Here is a 20,437-nt window from a genome sequence, read left to right on the forward strand (position 1 = left end):
GAGCTTACAGATTTGTTTATTTATTGGTGCTGAAGATAGAATCTAGAGCCTTATGCATGCTAGACTTTAAAAACCAAGCCATTTACTCTGAATGATTAGGAAGGAAACGGGTGTTCTTTTTCTCAGCTAGTGAACATGTGGGAGCCGAAACTTCTCTGTTAAAGCGATGCTAGTAACATAGATCCAAAGTTCTAAAGTGCATACATGCCACATGACTCAAAAATACAATTTCTAGAGACTCATCAAAAGAAAATAACTAATGATCTAGCAAAAAGAATGTTTCTGAATCTTGTTCTATAGTTATAAATTTGAATAACCTATGTCATACAACAGGAACTATAATCATTTATAACCTTACTAAATGCATACTCACGTTGGTCATAACTGGGTACAGGGATATTAATCTTCCTATAATGAATATTATTCACACAATATAACTTTTTACTCAGGAGAAATTAGTATCTACAACATGAAATTCAATGTATTTTCTTTTTAAAAAGCTAATAATAGTTCAAATCATTTATAGTACTAAGCTAACTGTATCAGATAAAAATCCACCTTGCAGGCAGGCGGTGGTGGCTCACGCCTTTAATCCCAGCACTCGGGAGGCAGAGGCAGGCGGATCTCTGAGTTCAAGGCCAGCCTGGTCTACAAGAGCTAGTTCCAGGACAGACACTAGAAACTACAGGGAAACCCTGTCTCGAAAAACCAAAAAAAAAAAAAAAAAAGATATCACCAAAAATCCACCTTGCAATAGTCCTGCTTTTACCTCTCATGCTGGACTGTTGGCATTAAAAAAAAAATCTGTCGGTGTTTATAAAATATAGGCCTCGGGGTGGTGGTGCACACCTTTAATGCCACTACTTGGGAGGCAGAGGCAGGTAGATCTCTGTGAGTTTGAGGCCAGCCTAGCCTACAAAGAAAGTTCTAGAAGAGCCAGGGCTGTTACACAGAGGAAACCCTGCCTCAAAAATAAATAAATAAAGTGATGACTAACTAGAAAGTAAAAAATAAAAAGCACACAAAATTAGCCTTGGTCTAAAATAATTAGATTCACAAACTAAACTAGCCTAATTATTTTCACATTCTTTTTTTGTTTGTTTTGTTTTCAAGACAGGGTTTCCCTGTGTAGCTCTGCTGTTCTGAACTCACTCTACAGACCAGGCTGGTCTCAAACCTCATGATTCTACTGCCTCTGCCTCCTGAGTCCTGGAATTAAAAGTGTGCATCACCAAATGTCATTTTCACATTCTTATTCGGAATTTCTTTACCTGTTTCACAAGTGAAAGTCGGCAAGCCCTAGCAGGGCTTGAAGTGATCAGAAAAACATTCTGCCAAGGCCTATACCTATAACCACATCAAACAGACTAGGTTCTGATTTGACTTTTGAATATTCTTAACAATCGAAAACTTTCTCCTGTTTACTAGCCTAACTGCTTTAATGCTAAAGGACACTTCCAATAAAGTTGTCTGTAATTCTAAACTATCAGTTATCTTACAGAAGAATCATAAATAGTAGATTTATAATCTCTTTTACAGTAGAGATTTCATGACAGAGAATTAACACACATATTGGTACTGAGGGCAAGTTGCCTACTTGCTCTCAGTTTATGTAAAAGAAATGAGACACTCTGCCTGTTTCTTGGCAAGGTCAATGCAGTCCCTGGGGAGGAGGCTTTTTCTACCTGAAGACAACTTCTCTGGACGCATGCCAAAGCAGTGAACACTATGGACATCTTACTTCATGCTGAGATTTAAAAGAACTTAAGTTCTTGAAAATATGAGGCCTGCTTTCCAGAAATAAAGTCTATGTCTAATACCTTATTGCCAAAGGCAAACAAACAAATATATGAACATCACCACCTGGACAGTGCTGCTGTGGAAACCCAACTGTTCCAAAAACGTTTACATTAATAATTATAAAAATACCTTTTATTTATGCTTTTAACTAAGTGCCACAAATTTTATCTGAATTTTGAACTGTACCTAGCTAGCACTGTGCCTCACACAGAACAAAATTTCAGTAAGAGTTCGACACCTCAAGCAATACAGGAGGGTGAGGTAGCACGCTCTGCTGTAAAGTTCCATCACGAGAGAGGCTGAGACAGATCCAGAACATGATCAAAGTGATTTAGTGAGAACAGAACGGAAAGACAGATGCAGGCAAACAAACGAAGCTGAAGTCAGAACTGAAAGGAGACCAAAGAGAAACTTGTAAAGTAGCAAATGTAATCTCTTTTTTGTCTTTCTGTCTTCCAATACCTGGGGATGGAACCCAGGGCTTCCCACTGCTAAATGAGCACTAGCACCGAGCTCAATCTCTAGCAGCAAAAGGAAAGCAAAACCCTGAAAACTAAAGATGGCGAGATCAAATCCATGTAGCTCACAGGATCAGTCGTGTGAGAGGGCGCTTTACCACATCTGTCCCAAAATGTGGTTCTAAAAATGAAGGTAGAACCCCACCACAGTGCTCAACTCCTACACGTGCAGCCTGTAAGCGCTCCTGGGAGCTCTAGCTTGTCCAGCACCACCAGGCGAAGTTCGCACAGAATTACTGCAGGGCTTCTCCCTACTGCAGGAGATCTCCACTGCCAGCTCTGCTTGGTTCTCAATACTATATAAACAGATTTATACTCAATATACTGTCACGTCTGGCTCCTTTCTCTCAACTTTACATTTTTATTTTTGTAGGTTTCAGTAACACATGACAGAGTTGTCTAATCATTCTCCTGTGAGGGGACACTGGGCTGTTTCTACTAGTCTATTATGGATAAGTCGCTTCCTACAGACACTTTTAAACAGACCTTTCGGTGGACATAAACACATTATTATTAATTATTATTATTATTATTTGGTTCTATAACAACAGACTGCTATGCCACAAAGTAGGTTTGTGTTCAATTCCAGTAGATGAGGCCCCAGAGTTTGGAAATGAGAACAGTGTTTTAGAGTTCACATAAAGATGTACTGAAACCTTAGGGGGGTGTCTCGGTGTGTTACCCAGACTGGCCTTGACCTCCCGCACTCAAGTCATACTCCTGGGTAACCTCCTGAGTAGTGGAACTAAAGACTTGTGAAGACTTGGGCTAACATGCCTGGAAATAACTTGGGGGTGTGGGGGAATATTATTTTAAGGTGTGTTACTTATCTTTTTATGTTGCATTTATTTAACTCTGAGAATCTGTGATTCTTTGTCTAAAACATCTGAGAGTCCTAATAAAGAGCTGAACAGCCAATAGGCAGGAGCAAGGGCAGACAGGGCTGGCAGGCTGTAGTTTAAATAGAAGAACTCTGAAGAGAAGGAAAAGAACTCTGAAGAGAAGGAGCAGCAATGAGAGAACAAGGAGGAGGACGTCAGGGGCCAGCCATGGAGTCAGAATGAAAGTGGACCTGGGGAGAGTTGGGAGGACCTTGGTCTTAACATAGTGTAGGGAACCCTGATGGCTCTTTGGCCTGGATAGAGAGGGAGTGGGGGTATGAGTGGAGGGGAAGGGAGGGAATAGGGAGGAGGGGAGGAGATGGAAATTTTTAATAAAAAAAAATGAGAAGAAAAAAAAAGAAAAGGAAAAAGGCCAGGGGCAAAAAGAAATCGGGATAATTTAAATTAAGAAAAGCTGGCAGGAAACAAGCCAAGCTAAGGCCAGACATTCCTAACTAAGAATAAGCCTCTGTGAGTGATTTATTTGGGAGCTGGGGGGTGGTCCGCCCCAAAAGTCAAGAGTAAAACACACAACAATGAGGGGGGTGGACACTAGAGATAAAATTAGGGGCCTCATGCATACAAAGCATATGGTTTACTACTGAAGTCCATCATTTCAAGTCTTCAACTGAAAAAGTTCCTGAACTGCAGCACGACTTGGAGGCCATTCTCTGTACCGGGTAACACAGGGTGCTCGTAACTCACACCCAAGGTGCACAGGGGAGTGTGGGAAGAAAAGACTGTTCTAAAAAGTCAATTCCACTATAATTTAATATAAAAATTGACATTAATGCCCTGACGTTAGCCTTACTGTGTTTTACTGCCATTTGTGAGAGTTTGGCTGAACAGAATCACTGAGAATTTAATTCAACTAGTTTTCACCAAACAGACAAATGACTAAAAACTTCTACAGAGATAATATTAATGAATACAAGCACACAGCTTTAAAAAATGGCTCAACTGGGACGTGTAACCTAAAAAACAAAACAAAACCTCTTTAGAAGATTAAAAGCTGTGACCACTTGATCAATTGAGTCCCACAAGGAGCAGGCCAAAAACATTCTAAAAACTAAAGCTTAAAAATATGGATTTAATACATTACTGTTAATATCTTAACCATAAAATATTTGAACTATAAAATACCCTCATCTCACGTCATTCCCCTTGGATCATTTTCATGTTTATATTATAAAGTACATAGTAGTAGTATAAAATAAGAGGTACACACAATTTTAAGGTAAATTTACATATATTAGGGATGCATACTGAAATTTTACCAACAGGATACTCAGTCAAGAGTTCAGATCCTTGTTTAGCGCACTTTAACTTTTTAGTTTTAAGTTAGCAAATCTTTATACACAGATGAATTTCTAGTTTCTAAAGCCATATACAATAGTCCACAGAAATGTCTAGCTGTCTTTATTATTATTTTTTTTGTGATGTTGCAGAGTGTCTTCCAATCACCAGCTACTGAGCCAACTGGGAATGGAATGGGTACCTCTGCTAGGCTTGTTCTCCCTCCTGCTTCCGAAGCTGGCAGAATACTAGTCACTCTCCAGACGTCTAGCTGCCTTTAATGTTAAAATAACACAGGCAAATAGTAGGAGAGAAGGGAAGAAGACATGACTGGCCAGGGAGAGACACGAGGGACATTTCCTAGTTACTGGTACTAGTCTCTATCCCATAGGTATTTTTTTTTATTGTTTCTGTGTATAAGTCAAACTCAGTGAATGTACATTTATGTTTCCCCTACACTACATAAATTTTACCACATTTGGAAAAAATCCATTAAATATGCTGACCTCTAGTTAATGACAAGCATACATAAGAGTAAATTATAATAATGTCTATAACTTACTTTGAAGTATATAAAATTAAAATAGACTGCTGTATGGATAGAGGGATTGATATATGAACAGATATGTGATAAAACAGTATAATTAAAAAATCTAGGTGAAAGATACATGGATGTTCACTGAATAATTGAACATCTCTGCAGTTCTTCATTGTAAAATAATTTTCTCAACACATCTACTAAAGAGCTGAAAACTGACAGACATTAACTTAAGATGGTACAATTGTAAAATGTAAATTATAAATCTATAATGGAAAAGGTACAAATATTTAAGCATGTTGCTTTGGGATACAGCCGTTCCTTATCCTTAGGGTGTGTTTCAAGATTCACAGTGGAAGCCTGGAATGGGGACAGTACCATAGCCTATAAACTGTTTTTTTCTTGAAATATACATAACTATGAAAAAGTAAAACTTATAAATTAGGTAAAGAGATTAACAATAAAGAAAAATTAAAACAATATATTGTAATAAAAGTTACCTGAATGCAGTCTTTCCCTGCCTCCCAAAATACTGTATAGTGCTGCACTGTACTTTTGAACTGTGGGTAATAAAAGCACAGATAAAGGAGACTAATAAACTCTTTATGTAGTGAGAATTATCCTTATTTTACAGACTACTAAATTGAAATTCAGAAAGATGATAGAAGTAGACCAGACCATTAAAAGTCAAGGCCAGGCAGGAATGGAAGACAACTTTTCCAAGTCCCGGGTCCTCTGGACCCACATCTCTCACAAGGTGCCACCCTGAACCAAACATCTTCCTCCCAAGCACGGAAACTGTTCTTCCCGTCCTGTGTGGACCAGCTGTGACTTCTCAGAAGCTCCCTCTACAAAACCCAGCTTCTCCTGCCTAGGTGTGATTCTTTGGGGCCGCACATTTCAACCCCCACATTACTACATTTTTTTTTTTTTTTTTTTTTTTTGGTTTTTCGAGACAGGGTTTCTCTGTAGCTTTGGAGCCTGTCCTGGAACTAGCTCTTGTAGACCAGGCTGGTCTCGAACTCACAGAGATCCGCCTGCCTCTGCCTCCCGAGTGCTGGGATTAAACGTGTGCGCCACCGCCGCCCGGCTCACATTACTACATCTTATGTGCGGTGAGAGGACTGGAAATGTGAAGGTGCTGTGGGCTCCAGTTAGTACTTTAGGTATCAGTGGGCAGCTCTCAGCAGGTATGAAATGAGGGAAAACGCTGCATGAAACTGAGATGGGACCATGTGGGATCAGGAGTAGAACCTCGAAAGAGCTTTTTCTCCCAACCTTCACCCTTCCCTGGAATGCAAAATGTTGCTCATCATAAAATAATTTTCATAGTCAGACCCTTTCCTTAAAGTTAAATTGAACACATGCCGACTTTTCTTCCATGCACTGTTTTAAATTTGAAAACCTAATGGACTTTTGCTTTCTCATCTCCCTTTCTATCTCGGTTTGGATTTATATCTTCAGGGATTTTTTTTTTTTTTTGTACAACTAGATAAACACAACTAGAAACACTTCCGTAGCACTTGGTTTCAAAATTACCACAGGTGGCCAACCTGTGGGAGCAATATGCTAATGAGAATGTCAGTATTTTCTTTGGGGCCACATGAAGAAATTTTTCAAAGGCAAGACTGTAAGGGATGACTGTGGCCTTCCACTTTTGACCACGCACGTATCTCCTCAAAGCTCTGTCACATTACCTCTTACTTGACAAGTGCGCACAGGGCTCCCGAAAAGACCTCGCCCTTGTGAGTATTGTGTACTATTCCGTAACATCAAAAACAACAAAACCAAACAACAAGCAGTAATCCTGCTCTGAAAAGCTCGCCTTGTTTTAGGACCTGGAGAACTTCTTGCACCTCATGGAGTCTGAGTGCAGCTTTTCTCCTGATGCCTGAGGTTGTTAGGAAACTGGAGACGACTATGTTGTAGCATGTTGGCATAGACGTGTGTTGGCATAGACGTGCAGGCAGTTAAAATGATGGGTTCCTAACAGTGCCTGACCCACACACCAGGTCCCAGAAATTCCCAGCCCAGTGTCCTTTCCATTTTAAAACCATGCCAAAAACAAACGTTTACAAAAATGACTAAGTCCATCCATTACCTCAACTTCACTAAATTTCAGCCTGCCCCTCTTGATGTCACTTCCTTTCCTGAATGAGTGTGTTTTCCCCTTGGTCTTGTTAGCTTCACTTCATTACCACACAACACTTGAATTCGCGCTCCCAATTTTGGCCAGCTTTTCCCTTGGCTATTTTTGTTCATCAGGGACATCAACATTGTTTCCAAGACGCCTTGACTATCCTTTAGATTTCAGGCAGTCAACTGCCGACTATTACAAAACTGAAGGTAAAAGTGGTTTATTTTTAAAACATGAAGAGCGCACACACCCGGCAGTGTGATTCTTTCTCAGTCAGGGAGCGTAACAAAAATACCGAATGCCAGGTATTAAATGCAGATGCTTTCGAGAGAAAACCCTGGCTATTTAGGAAGAGAGCTATCGTGGGCTGTATGGTTCGAGGCCAAGAACAAGGGTCGGAAACTGACCTAAAACAAACATGGAGGTGAAAAGGCACAAGGAGCTTCTGGAGCTCATCAGCCTGTGACAGGCTATTTGGCGTCAGTTTCTAAGGACGAGGGGCACCAGGGAGGCACCTGGACAATGAGGGCACAGGCGGGGCACAGGGGACCGCGCTCAGGGAAAACTCAACAAGTCTGGAAGGTGAAGGATGGCACCGGGGTAGAAGATGCTGCCTCGAGGCTCCCGCTGGCCTCTGCTCGACCAGGACTGAGCTCCACGGGCGACACTGTCGCCGGCTCGGGGGACAGCTTTTGGCTCTCCTACCTGCCTCGACGTTCGCCCGGGACCAGGGTGTCTACCCAGGACCGTGCCGCGAGCCGGCGCCTCCACCCCGGGCCCGCTTCCCGGGTACGATGGCGACGTCGGGCCTGTCCGGCCGGACCCGCCTTCCAAAGTGGGCGTCACGATGGCCGCCGAGCGGGCCGGATCTCTCGCCTCGGCCCTGAGCCCGGTGCCAAGCGCGGCCGGAGGCTCAGCCCTGGCGGCGACCAGGCGGGCGGCGGGGCTCGCGCTGAGGTGCTGATGGGGAAAGGGGGCGGGCGCGCCATCATGAAGGGAAAATGGTGGGCGGGCGGGCCCGCGCGCGCGGCCGCCGCCGTACTCACCCGGGCGGGCCAGTGCGGGTAGCCCTTCATCTTCGCGAAAACCAGGTCTCCCGCTTTGTATTCGCGGGGCCGCGGGCGCGCCATCCCGGGTCGTCTCCCCTGCCCGCTCGTCCTTGGTCACCGCCGCGAAGATGCCGGGAGGCCGCCCCCTCCCGCAGCGCCCCGTGCGGGCCGACGGACCGCGCCGCGCCGCGCCGCGCGCTCCCCGCCAGGCCTCGAGCCGCCGCTCCGACGAGAGGAAGCGGCGAGGCGGCGGCCGAGGCGAGCGGCGTCTGGCTGGGTGTGCGGTGACGGGGGGGACCGCAGGCCCGGTAGATCCCCGCCCGGCTGCGGGGGAGGGGAGCACGCGTCCGGCCGCGCCGAATCCCGCCGCCGCCGCCGCGTGCCGCTCACAGCAGCCGCGTCGCCAACCTCTCGCCGCCGCCGCCGCCGCCTCCCCGCCGGGCTGGCTGGGTTCCGTGCTAGCTCCGGGCCTCGCGCCTCCTCCGAATTCCTCCTCGGGCAGCGACCGCAAACACGATCTTATTATTGTTCTCGCGCGCGCTCAGCATCCCCCCCCGCCCTCTCGCTCGCCCGCCCCGCTTCCCTCCCCTTGCGCGCCGGCCGGTTAATTCCTAGGTGCACGGCCGGCTTTCGCGGAGAAACCGCGCGCGCCGCCCGGCTCGCAGGCTCGCTCGGCCGGCTTGGTGGTGGGCGCGTCCTCCCGCAGCAGCGAAGCCGGTGCCCGGCGGAGGGGAGCGCCTACTCCGAGGACGCCCGCCGCCTGCTCTCTTTTGTTCTTGGCCGGGAGCTGCCTGGCGTAGCCCAGCCAATCACTACCCGGCCGCCCCTCTTCCCTCCTGCCCGCGCCCACCCCCTACGGGCTGCACCCCCCTTTCCCGACCGCCCCCCACCCACGGGCCACTTTCGTGGGTGTTCTCTGGTGAGTGGAGGGTAGGGGGACGGCAAAAGGCTCCCGAGGCCTGGGGATGGCCGCGCGGGGGGACTCTGCCTGGTCACTAGGCTGCTGGAAAGAGCTAACGACCTCCTTAGGGTTTTGCCCCAGGTCTGCACTTAACAATGAATGCAGTGTGACCCACCTAGGGCGACCTGCTTCACTGGAGTCAAGGCCAGTCTTCATCGACAGGGTGACACAGTCGGGTTTTGAACATGGACACATGGTCCAGTGCCCATAGCCTTTATGCTTCTCTATGTGGGGGCTTCATGGGTCAACAGCTTTGGGGGGAAAGATTTAGCCTGATCAAGTCACTTGTTTTCCTTTCTGGCAACACGCTGGACAGCAGCTTCTGGTGATTTCTTGTTACAGGTCAGTATGTCTAGAACGTGGGTTTGCCGTTGTTTTATTTGGAAATCAGCTGACTGCTTTCAAAGACATTTTGGGAGTGAGACTCTTGATAACATCTTGGTGAGAGGTAAATAAAAGAATTCACTCTTTTCCGAATTGGCCTGATGGATGAATGAATGCTGCCCCTTCCATCACTAGAACAGACCTTCCTTAGAAAGTCCGCTGCTGCGGCTGTGGCCTGCACGTCGCACAGAGAACAGTTCTGGCTTGGGGACTACCCTCTTTGCCGTTTCTCCCCTCTGAAGAAGGTGGGTTTTCCAGGCATCTGTTTCCCTGGTTTGCGCTGTGGAACCTGTTTTAATGCAGGCTTCCAGTGACCAGGGCCTCAGTCTGTAGACTTTCTGTGGAGTGTTTACTTTGTTCACTGTACTTAGCCATTTCTTTTCTGCATCTCTTAATCTCCCCCTCCCACACCATACACACACACCCCTCACCTTTTCTTTTTGCATCTCTTAATTCTCCCACCCCCTACCCCCACCCCTCTCACCTTTTCTATGGGCTCACCTTCTCTTCTGCTGCAAAATAAATCTAGGTCTTTCGCCTTTGCTGTGATGGCCTGATAATGTACCATCATCAGGTGCATGACATGCTTCTAGAAATCACGTCTCGCCCATCATAGGTACCTGTAGAGTGTTTCCTAGGCCCTCATGCCAAAGCCACATCTCTTGACAGGCTACCAAAGGCCCAAAGTTTCAAAGGCGGAATGGTCCAGTCTCCCGTTGGACTCAGGGTGGTTATGAGTAGAGGAGAGAATCAGTAGAAGTTACCATTGTGAAAGGAAGGAAGGAAGTTGAGCTGGGAAGTAACACGATCGTAGTTGGTCTAGAAAGAGTACTCTGGTTGCCAGTGTAGGATTGGGGAGTGAGGCTGGACCAGGACCCTCACTGAGGGACTTGCATGAGGAAAAAAGACATGGTCTCAGACATCTTGCTGACTCTCGAGTGGCAAGTAGGAAGATGGTGATTGAAATCTGATTCCTTGGTTTCTAGACAAAGTAACAGGATTGTGGGCATTGGGGAAGGTTAGGAAGTCTGTGAAGAATAGGCACATTTGCAGATAAGACCACAAATGGTTTTGGATGTGTTGAGATTTCTGTGGGTCCTGTTTGGTGGGCTTTTGGTTAAGGCCAAATGTAGAAATTTGAATGACATCTGTCAACAGGTGGTTACTATGGCATAGTCCAGGAGTATGTCGAAGGAGAGAAGCAATTGCCAAGTTTGGAGACAGGTCACCAAACGCTTGGGGTCAAGTAGAAGTTCAGTGTCGTAGGATCCAGAGTTAGAAGGCATTTCTAGAAGAAAGGGGATGTCTGGGTAGGTAAACGGCACAGAGGCTAAGCGAGCTGCTGGAGGAGACGGGCCCATCTATTATGTTGACTGGGAGGTCACTGGTGCCCTTTTGAGGATGGTTTGAATAGAGGTGGAAAGAAACCAGAGCGGTGGTTTGAGGTGTGTCAGAGGCAAAAACGTGGACGCAGAAAGTGCAGACCGCTCATTCTCACGAAGTAAACACATCAGGTTCTAATAAAAACTAAATCAACACCAGTGGAGAAAAGACAGTAAGAAAGCAGGAGGGGGCCGTTCTGTATGGTGCTTGGCTTGTTTTTAAAGATAGGAAAAACGAGGAAACAGCTAACCAGGTGGTTAGAAGCAGTGTAAAGGGGATAATGGACGGGACTTTGATTATTTTGAGAAGGCAGACATTTCCCCCAGTCTTTTGGTTTCTTGTTTTCCTTTGAGCCTGGCCTTACTGTTCAGCACATATCATTGGCCTGACTCTCAGGCCGTAAGCAAGCCAGACTTAGTAACACACGAGCAGGGACTCCCCTTATGGGCTGTCTTTGGATGGTGATCAGGACTGCCAGATGTGTCTGGCTAAGGGCCTGTCTGTCTCTGCAGCCAGACTGGATGCTGACCTCCTGGGGAGGAAACACTGCAGGTTTCACTGAAGGCCTGACTGGTCTCTCCACTTTATACAAAGGACTGATGCTGTGGAAATGCTCGATCCAATATTTGACAGATAGTAAGAAGCCCTTTAGAGATATCAAAAGATCCTGATGTATTTATTTAGTGAGTGTGGTTCCAGAAGTTGGTCTGCTTGGTGTATTAGCACTTGTGAGGCAGAGGCAGGAGAATCAAACATTTAAAGCTAGCCTTGGGTACAAAATGAGTCCAACCTGGGCTATATGAGACCATATCTAAGAACAACAACAAAAGCATATTAATTTTATTTCTGAAACTTGGAGGGAAATCCACTTAAAAATTTTAATAGTGCCGGGCGATGGTGGCGCATGCCTTTAATCCCAGCACTCAGGAGGCAGAGGCAGGCGGATCTCTGTGAGTTTGAGACCAGCCTGGTCTACAGAGCTAGTTCCAGGACAGGCTCCAAAGCCACAGAGAAACCCTGTCTTGAAACCCCCCCCCCCAAATTTTTTAATAGTATCCATGTTCATCGATTACTTTAAATTTCAGTATTCTCAAATCCCCCTGGGCTAATACTGCTCCCTGCCTCTGGCTCCGTGTTTATTTTTGCAATCCTGTGTCACTCTCATCCATCCATGTATTTTGTTGAGTTGGTCCTGCTTTCGCCTTCTCCTTCATATGCTAAGTTAGCATCCAATAAGGGTTCAGTCATTCCTTCAGACCCTGCCCTTCAATTCACCCATTCCAATTGCCTGTTCTTTTGCCTGAAATTATGTGTGAAGTGGAATACACACACACACACACACACACACACACACACACAATTTAGACAATGCCGAGCACACAGTAGCTGCTCATTAACTGTTAACATGGCAAGGGTCGAGAGTAACTGAAAAGGATTCTGGGAAAGGTGCGCCTAATCTACCATGCACAGTCATTGCGTAAGGCCAAGAGCACTCGTGACCTTGCATAAGTCCATTTCAATGGACTCTGCTACTTGAAGCATCTCTTAAATGCCTGCAACTCAGTCCCAAGTCTTATCCTCCTTGAGAGAATGGGCTTGCAGACACTGGCATCTTCTTGGAAGTCATAGCAAACTGCTGTGAGAGTACTTCCCCATCAATGCCCACCTTTCCCAGAATCCTTTTCAGTTACTCTCAACCCTTGTGATGTCAACAATTAATGAGCAGTTACTGTGTTCTCAGCACTCTCTAAATTATACACACATACACGCACACACACTCCACTTCACACTTGATTGTGCATTGGTGGCAGTGTCAAATGGGCAGAGGGCACTATAAAGCTTACATGGGCTAGAACTGGAGAGATCAGGGGCCAGGCAGCATTAGCAGAGTGGGGATGGATAACAGAAGCAACCACACGGAGGTCAGAAGGTAGAGAAGCAGAGGATGCTCTCACAACAATCTAGAGTGCAGCAAAAGCCACAGACGCTGCTGCTTGGACTGCCTGAGGTTACTGGAGGTCTTGGGAATTCTGAATCTGAGCGTAAAACCTATTTCACTGAGGTCATTTCCACTCTTCCTCTTTCATCGTCCCTGCTCCAGGCCAGGGGAGAAAATGGATAGGTTTAATGAGTTAGTTGCTACTTGGAGAGAAGAGATTCAAGGTGTAGAGCACATCAGATGCTCAAAGAATCTGTAAAATTGCCTGTCATTTTTGTTAGTGTGTATGTAGATGAAGAAAGAATTAGGTCAATATTAATACCCATTCCTTCATTTATTCAGCGAATATCTGTTGAATACTGGTGTGCACTGGTCACTTTCTAGAGACCCAGGACCACATAGAGCAAAGAGTGATGGTACCAGATGCAAAGCCATGAATGCAGTGGTGCAGGATTCTGGGGAGACTGGGCTATCCTACTTTGGGTGTCTCAAGGGGCTGTGGAATGAAGGATGTAAGGGAAAAGATGGGGAGACTGGGCTATCTGACTTTGGGTCTCTCAAGGGGCTGTGGAATGAAGGATGTAAAGGAAATGATGTTTTGATAGTTCTAAGCTCGGGCATTCAGAGGCCTAGTGCTTCCATTCTGCGTCCTCTTGGAGTCCCAAAGCCATGTCAGGAATTGTGAGTTCTTTGCTGCTGTGGAAATGGGGTGGGGCATATGGAGAGAGATGGTGTCCTAGATAGCTTAAACTGTCAACATGGCACAGCCTAGTCCGTCACCTGAGAGAGGAGTCTAGTTGGTGGACTGTAAGATCAGATTGGCCTGTGGGTGAATCTGGGGGGATGTCTTGATTTACTTGATGTGTATGTGTGGAGCCCACCGTGGGGGGACAATGTCTGAAAGATTCTGTCTCAGAAAACCAAGTGGAGGACTCCTGAGAAAGAGCACCCACGGTTGACCTCTAACCTCCACACACGGCACACACATAAACACCAGCATGCCAGTACACACGCAAAAATAATTTAAGATTTATTGTGTGTTTATATGATTGCTCTGTCTGCATGTACAGATCCAATGTATAGTGGGCATTGGATCCCATTATAGATGGTTATGAGTCACCCTGTGGGTGCTGGCAATTAAACTCAAGAACTCTGGAAGAGTAGCCAGTGCTCTTAACCACTGAGCCATCTCTCTAACCCTAAAAAAAAAATAATTTTTAATGTGGGAGCAGATTGTAATTTAAGAAAAGCCAGGCGGTGGTGGTGCACGCCTTTAATCCCAGCACTCGGGAGGCAGAGGCAGGCGGATCTATGTGAGTTCGAGGCCAGCCTAATCTATAAGAGGTAGTTCCATGACAGGCTCCAAAGCTACAGAAAAACTCTGTCTCGAAAAACCAAAAAAAAAAAAAAAAAAAAAAAAAAAAGAAGAAGAAGAAAGAAAAAAGTCAGAGTTTAATAGCAGTTTAGTAGAGTCAAAGAGAGTTAGTGACATAAATGGCCAGAAGGAAAAACTGTACTCAGAGTTAAAAAGAAGACTTAAGGAATTTAATATAGTCATTTTGGCATTCTGCTGCTAGTGCTTGTAAGTACCTGTGGGCTATGAATTGTTTTAGTCTGATATGGAGTCCCGAGTGATGGGACAAAGGGAGAATGAGGTGGAAGTATATTGCTACCAGGAGTTTTCTAAAGCAGAAGATATCACTATGGATCGAATATTTGTGACGACCTCCCCCCCCCCCCCCCCCCCCCCGATTTGTATGTCAAAACACTACTTCTCAATACAAAGGTAGCATTAGGTGGGGGGAGGGCTGCTGTATAGCTCTTTTCTCTGATTGGAGAATTCCCTCCCAGAAAGAGTCCTGAAGACTCGGGAAGCAAACGAAACTTAACAGATCTCAGGAAGCCCCTAAAACTGAGGAAATTCACAAAGGAACACCCTGTGACTAAAAAAACAGTGAGTTGTTTATGTAAGCAGGGTAGGGTTTTCAGTGATGCAGCTGCTTTCGAGAGTCCTCTGCACCCCTATCTCTGAGCCCTCACCCACATGCCTGTAAGAAACCCTAATAAGCTCATTGGATCACTTCAGTTAGACTTGAGTGCATTCGTTGGTCTGTCATTGGTGCCCTATTTGGCGTGAATAGACATTTGTGCGAGTTTCCTCCAAGGAAAGACCCACAACAAGGCCTTTGGGAAGTGACGAGGGACGAGGTGAATCTCTTGGGGCGGGATTAATAATACCTTTAGAAGAAGAGGTAGAAGAGAGTTTCTTCCCCTCCCTCCATCTACCGTGACAAGATGGCGTCTGCAAACCGGAAGGAGCACTCCCACCAGATGCGGGAAATGGCAGCGCCTTGGATTTCTCCAGAATGTGAAGATCAATGTCTGTAGTATTTTATTATAGCAGTCTTGAGAGGCCCAGCCCCAGCAGATCTGTAGCCATAGCACAGTCCCTGAGCACCCTGGCTCTGAACCCAGAGCCATGAAAGAAACAGACCCTGGATCGGGGACCTGAGCCCAGGAGAGAACCCAGAGCTAGAGAAAAACACCCTGACCTTGAAACCCAAAGCCAAAGGAACACACTTTGCCCCTGGACCCAGAGCTTGTTAAAGAAATCACCCTGAGCCTAAAATTAGAGCCTAAAAGATAAAAAGGACCAGAGAAAGAAACATAATTTGGCCCTGACAACTGAGCTATCCCTGCCCCTGACATGATACCAGCCAATCCCTGAGCAGGAAAGTGGTTACCTCCAGTCAGAGGCCTGACCTTTCTGGACCTGAGCCCAGGGAGGTAGGAAAGCAGTAACCTCTAGCCTGGAAACGTGCCATAACCTTTTCTGGACCTCAGCGTGGGGAAGTACTACCTCTAGTCTAGAGGTGATCTCTCTCTGACCCCCTTACATCATGGGCTCCGCCCCTTCATGGAAGGAACAATTATGGAGCAGGCAGTCCCCTCATCCCATAGGGGGCAACCAAGCACAAGCCTTCTCCACTATAAACCCCCCACCCACCCCCACTCCTGCTGGGCTCCTGCTGCTCCAGAGGCAACCACCGGGAGGCCCAAGTTAACTCGAAATATAGACTCTGCTTTTGCGCCGGATTCGGTCTCATGGTGATGTTTGGGGGAATCTGGACTTTGTCAATAACAGTTTAAATTGACTTAGATATGAAGCCATTGATTAAAAGGTATTTTGAATGCCAATTATGATGAATACAAAGACATTTCACTTCAGAATCTTATCAAAAGATCACTGGAACACATTGGCAATATATATATATAAAGAAGTGGGCAAAGCTACATTATCTGCAGAGATACAACAAGACAAAGTGTTGATTTATCAACAGAAAGAAGGAACAGACTAAAACGCTAAATCGAGTTGGCTTTCAAATAAGAGAGAAATAGAGACTGGAACTCTGGAAGTCAACATAAAATTTATACTCAATAAAACACCAATGAGAGATAGTCAGGCAAAACCAAAATGATCCTAAATTGAAGCAAGACGATGCAGGAGAAATGAACAACTGAGAGAACAAATATCACAGTAAACCAAAATAAAAGTGTAGTGTCTTAATTAGGCAATACTTACTTACTTGAGCTATGTATGGCAAAGTATGAATTTATCAGGAGGGGGCTGTAGAGATGACTCGGTGGTTAAGAGCACTAGCTGGATTCCTGGCACCCATGTGGCAGCTTACATCCACCTGCTACTCCAGCGTCCGGATCTGACACCCTCTTCTGGCCTCTGGGTATGAGGAAAGCATGTGGACACAGACATGCATGCAGACAAAACATCTATACACACGATGAAAATTAACTTTAAAAATATTTTTATTGAGTTCCTGAGGCGGACTGGGGAGACAGCTCAATGAATAAAGTGTTTGCTGCACAGGCATGTGGGCCAGAGTTTCATCCCTGGACCGATGTAGATGCTGGGTGAATTTGGTGGCTTGTCTGTTGTTCCAGTGCTTTGAGGTATGCTTGCAAGACGATCCTCTGATCAAGCGGGCTAGCCATATCATCAAGGTGAGCTCTAAGTTCAGTTGAGAGACCCTGCCTTAATGAACATTGCAGAATAATCGAGGAATACTCTCAGTATCACCATTGGGCCTCCCCATGCAAGCACATACACCTCCATCTTCACCCCCACACAGGAGAATACATACAAAGAGAATGTGTAAGAAATATAAAATGTTAAATGGACACACTGAATTAAAATATCACATGGAGTAGGGAGGTCTAGAGAGATGAATCAGCAATGAAGAGTACTTGTTGTTCTTGCAGAGGACCGGGTTCAGTTCCCAGCACCCACAAGGCAGCTCACATACTATACTCCAGTCCCAGGGGATCCAACACCCTCCTCCAGCCCATGCAGTCACTAGACACACATGATGTACAGACATACATGCAGGCAAAACACTGATACACATGAGAGAAAAGCAAAGGATAAAAATGTAGAAATATATCACAACCAGTAATCATATGTAATTTTATGCAGCAGTTATAAAATTTAAACTTGAGGCTAGAGGAATTGTGAGTAGTGCTCTTGTAGAAAATCTGATGTCTCTGGCCTTCATGGGTACCTACCTGCACTCAGATGAATGCACTCACACACATACACACACACACACACACACACACACAATTAAAAAAATCTTAGAAAACCATGAGATTGTGACAAATGAAATAAAGAGGTCTATATTCTTAGGATATGAAGAATTAACAAATGTACTAAGATACTACATTTTAATGAAGACACACATGAATTTTTGGATAATTACTAAGGTAATAATAATTAAATGCTCAAACTAATAAAAATAATTCATACTCCCAAGTGGGAAGAACTGGGAAAAATATCATAGAATATGACATAATTACACAGAACTCATAAACTCATATATACCAATGATCACACCAAAGATAAAGTGACAGATTTTCTAATTAAAAGACTGACAAACCGAATTAAAAGGACTTCATAGTCTAACAACTTTCTCCTCTCTTTTTTGCACAAGTCTTACTTTGTAACCCAGGTTGACCTTGAACTCATCGCAATCACCCTGTCTCAGCCTCCCAAGTGTTGGGGCTATAGCTATAAGTTACCACTCCCAGCAAGAGAGATAACGTGAATAAAGACACCAAACAGTGAAATGATAGGCAGAGAAGACAGTTACAGATTCAAACAGAAAACGGCTTTATTTGTATCAAACAAAATAGACTGCAATGCATAAAATATTCCTATAAACTGGTAGTGCATGACCAGGAGTGGATTACCCTCAGGTGACCACCGCACAATGGACATTGGACAATGCCTGTGGATAATTTTGATCTGCACAGTTTGGGTTGAGGCTGCTGCTACCATGTAGTTTACTGAGGAAAGAAGCGTCACAAGGAGCGTCCCTAGACACTTTACAGTACATGGTACAGAACCTTCTCTCCAGGAAAGAATTATCCTGCCCCCAATATCAATGCGCTTATTTCAGAAATGCCACCTCAAAGAGATATTATTCAAAAACAAAGGGACCAAGAAATGAAATTCTTAATTTGTATAGATCAATAATGTATCTCAAAGTATATAAAGGAAACTAGACAGATTTACAATCATACTTGGAGATTTCTAATTCTCTTAGAAACTGGTAGCACACACAGATTTTACAAAATCTGTGAGAGAGCTGGGCTATGGCTCAATAGTAGAGCACTTTGTAGCATGCAGAAGCCTGGGTTCAGTTCCTAGCACTGCAAAAACCTTAGGAAGACCATTGTTGGTAGCACAAGGAGAGCTGGGAAGGTGGCTCATTGGGTAAAGCACTTGTACAAGAACAAATGAGATCAGATCTTCAGAACTCAAACCCAGATACAGCAGCTTGCATCTGCAATCCCAGAGTTCCATGGTTAGATGGGAGGTGGAGATGGAAGAATCCTTGGAACCGTGAAGGTCAGATACTTAGTGTGGCATGCACATAGATGAACCCTGAGAGGCCTTGCCTCAAAGTAGGAAGTAAAGACCTATACCTGAGGTTGTCCTCTGACCACACCAGGGGCATGTATGTACCTAAACTAACACACCATACATGAACATGCACACAAAGATTAAAAACACAAGTAATAAATGTATCTGGACAAAAATAATATGTAATAAAACTTAATAATAAGTAATAAATATATTATTAATATATTTAGGACACAATTCCAAATACCTACCAAGTATACAATTTCATAATTTTTAATATCTTATAATTTTAGCTTTCTAAAATAAGACATGTTATAGCATCTGATCACAGAGCTATGAATCAATAGCAAAAAATATTAGTAAATTTCTAGGAATTTGGAAATTAGAGACAATATTTTTATTTCTAAGTTTAAATAATCCATGATTCAAGGAACAAGAAGCAATGGAAATTAAATTTTGAATGAATAATAGTGAAAATTTATTGTAATCTCAAGTTAAAGCTGTGTAGAGAATTTTAAATTCATATCATAGAAAGAAAGCTGAAAAGCAGTGACTTATTCAGAAAGCCAGAAAAAGGCAAAATATGATTAAAAAAGAATTAACTATATGATAAATTATATCATAAAGAGAGTCAACAAAGCCAGAGATAATAAAACCACTATAGAATCTGATCAAGATAAAGTGCAAATAGCAAATGTAAGAGATGAAAAATGGTATATAGTTTCAAATCCTATGAATGTTTAACATAAAGGACATTGTGAACAACTTGTTGCCCATACATTTTTTTGAAAAATATTTATTTATTTATTTATTTATTATGTATACAATATTCTGTCTGTGTGTATGTCTGCAGGCCAGAAGAGGGCACCAGACCCCTTTACAGATGGTTGTGAGCCACCATGTGGTTGCTGGGAATTGAACTCAGGACCTTTGGAAGGGCAGGCAATGCTCTTAACCATTGAGCCATCTCTCCAGCCCCTTGCCCATACATTTGAAATATTAGTTGATATGGACAATGTCTTGGGAAATACATCTTACAGAGTTGACACAAGGAGAAAGAGAAGTGAGAATAGTCCCCCATCCCCCAGAGAAGTAAATTTCATCTGTAATCTAAAATCTGTCAAAGAAAATTCCAGGCTTATGTATCTTCACTAGAAAATCATATTTTCAGACTTAAACAATGCCAATACCATACAAAGCCAGAGCCTGCAAAGACAGTGAATTTACCAAATTGTTTAATGAAGCTGTACAATATTAATATTAACACCTGACAAGTATAACACAAGAAAGGAAAATGTCACACTAGCCTCTCATAGATTAAAAAAAATCAACTAAATATCAAATCACATTTTGGTATATATACAAAGGATAATCCATCACAGAAAATTGGAATATAATCTAGAATGCAAGCCAGCACTGAGAAATAACTGGTGTCTTCACCTTAATAGATTATAGGAGAAAAAAAATCATGACTCTTCAAAGGGAGTCAGGGAGAGTGCTTAAGTTCAACACTTAAGTTCTAGTTCAAACTCGAAATAGGAACTCTTTTACTCAGATACAATACATCTATAAAATACCTGCAGAAAATATCATACTCCGTGGTAAAATAT

At 44.2% G+C, this 20,437-nt stretch overlaps 1 protein-coding gene and 1 non-coding gene across 3 annotated transcripts in view; both read right to left on the minus strand.

Moving 5' to 3' along the window:
- Nucleotides 1-8,306, minus strand: part of Hdgfl3 (HDGF like 3) — a 53,020-nt gene extending 44,714 nt beyond the window's left edge. For both annotated transcript variants that reach the window (XM_038314083.1, XM_038314082.1), the window contains exon 1: nucleotides 8,217-8,306. In XM_038314083.1, coding sequence (XP_038170011.1) covers nucleotides 8,217-8,300 — 84 coding nt within the window. In that variant the 5' untranslated portion in view covers nucleotides 8,301-8,306. The remainder of the gene's footprint in view (nucleotides 1-8,216) is intronic.
- Nucleotides 4,637-4,780, minus strand: LOC119803134. The gene has a single exon (XR_005283549.1). It is a non-coding gene; the product is annotated as a small nucleolar RNA SNORA7 (small nucleolar RNA).
- Nucleotides 8,307-20,437: the final 12,131 nt, after the last annotated feature.

This window comes from Arvicola amphibius, chromosome 12, assembly GCF_903992535.2.
Source record: "Arvicola amphibius chromosome 12, mArvAmp1.2, whole genome shotgun sequence".
Lineage (NCBI taxonomy): Eukaryota > Metazoa > Chordata > Mammalia > Rodentia > Cricetidae > Arvicola > Arvicola amphibius.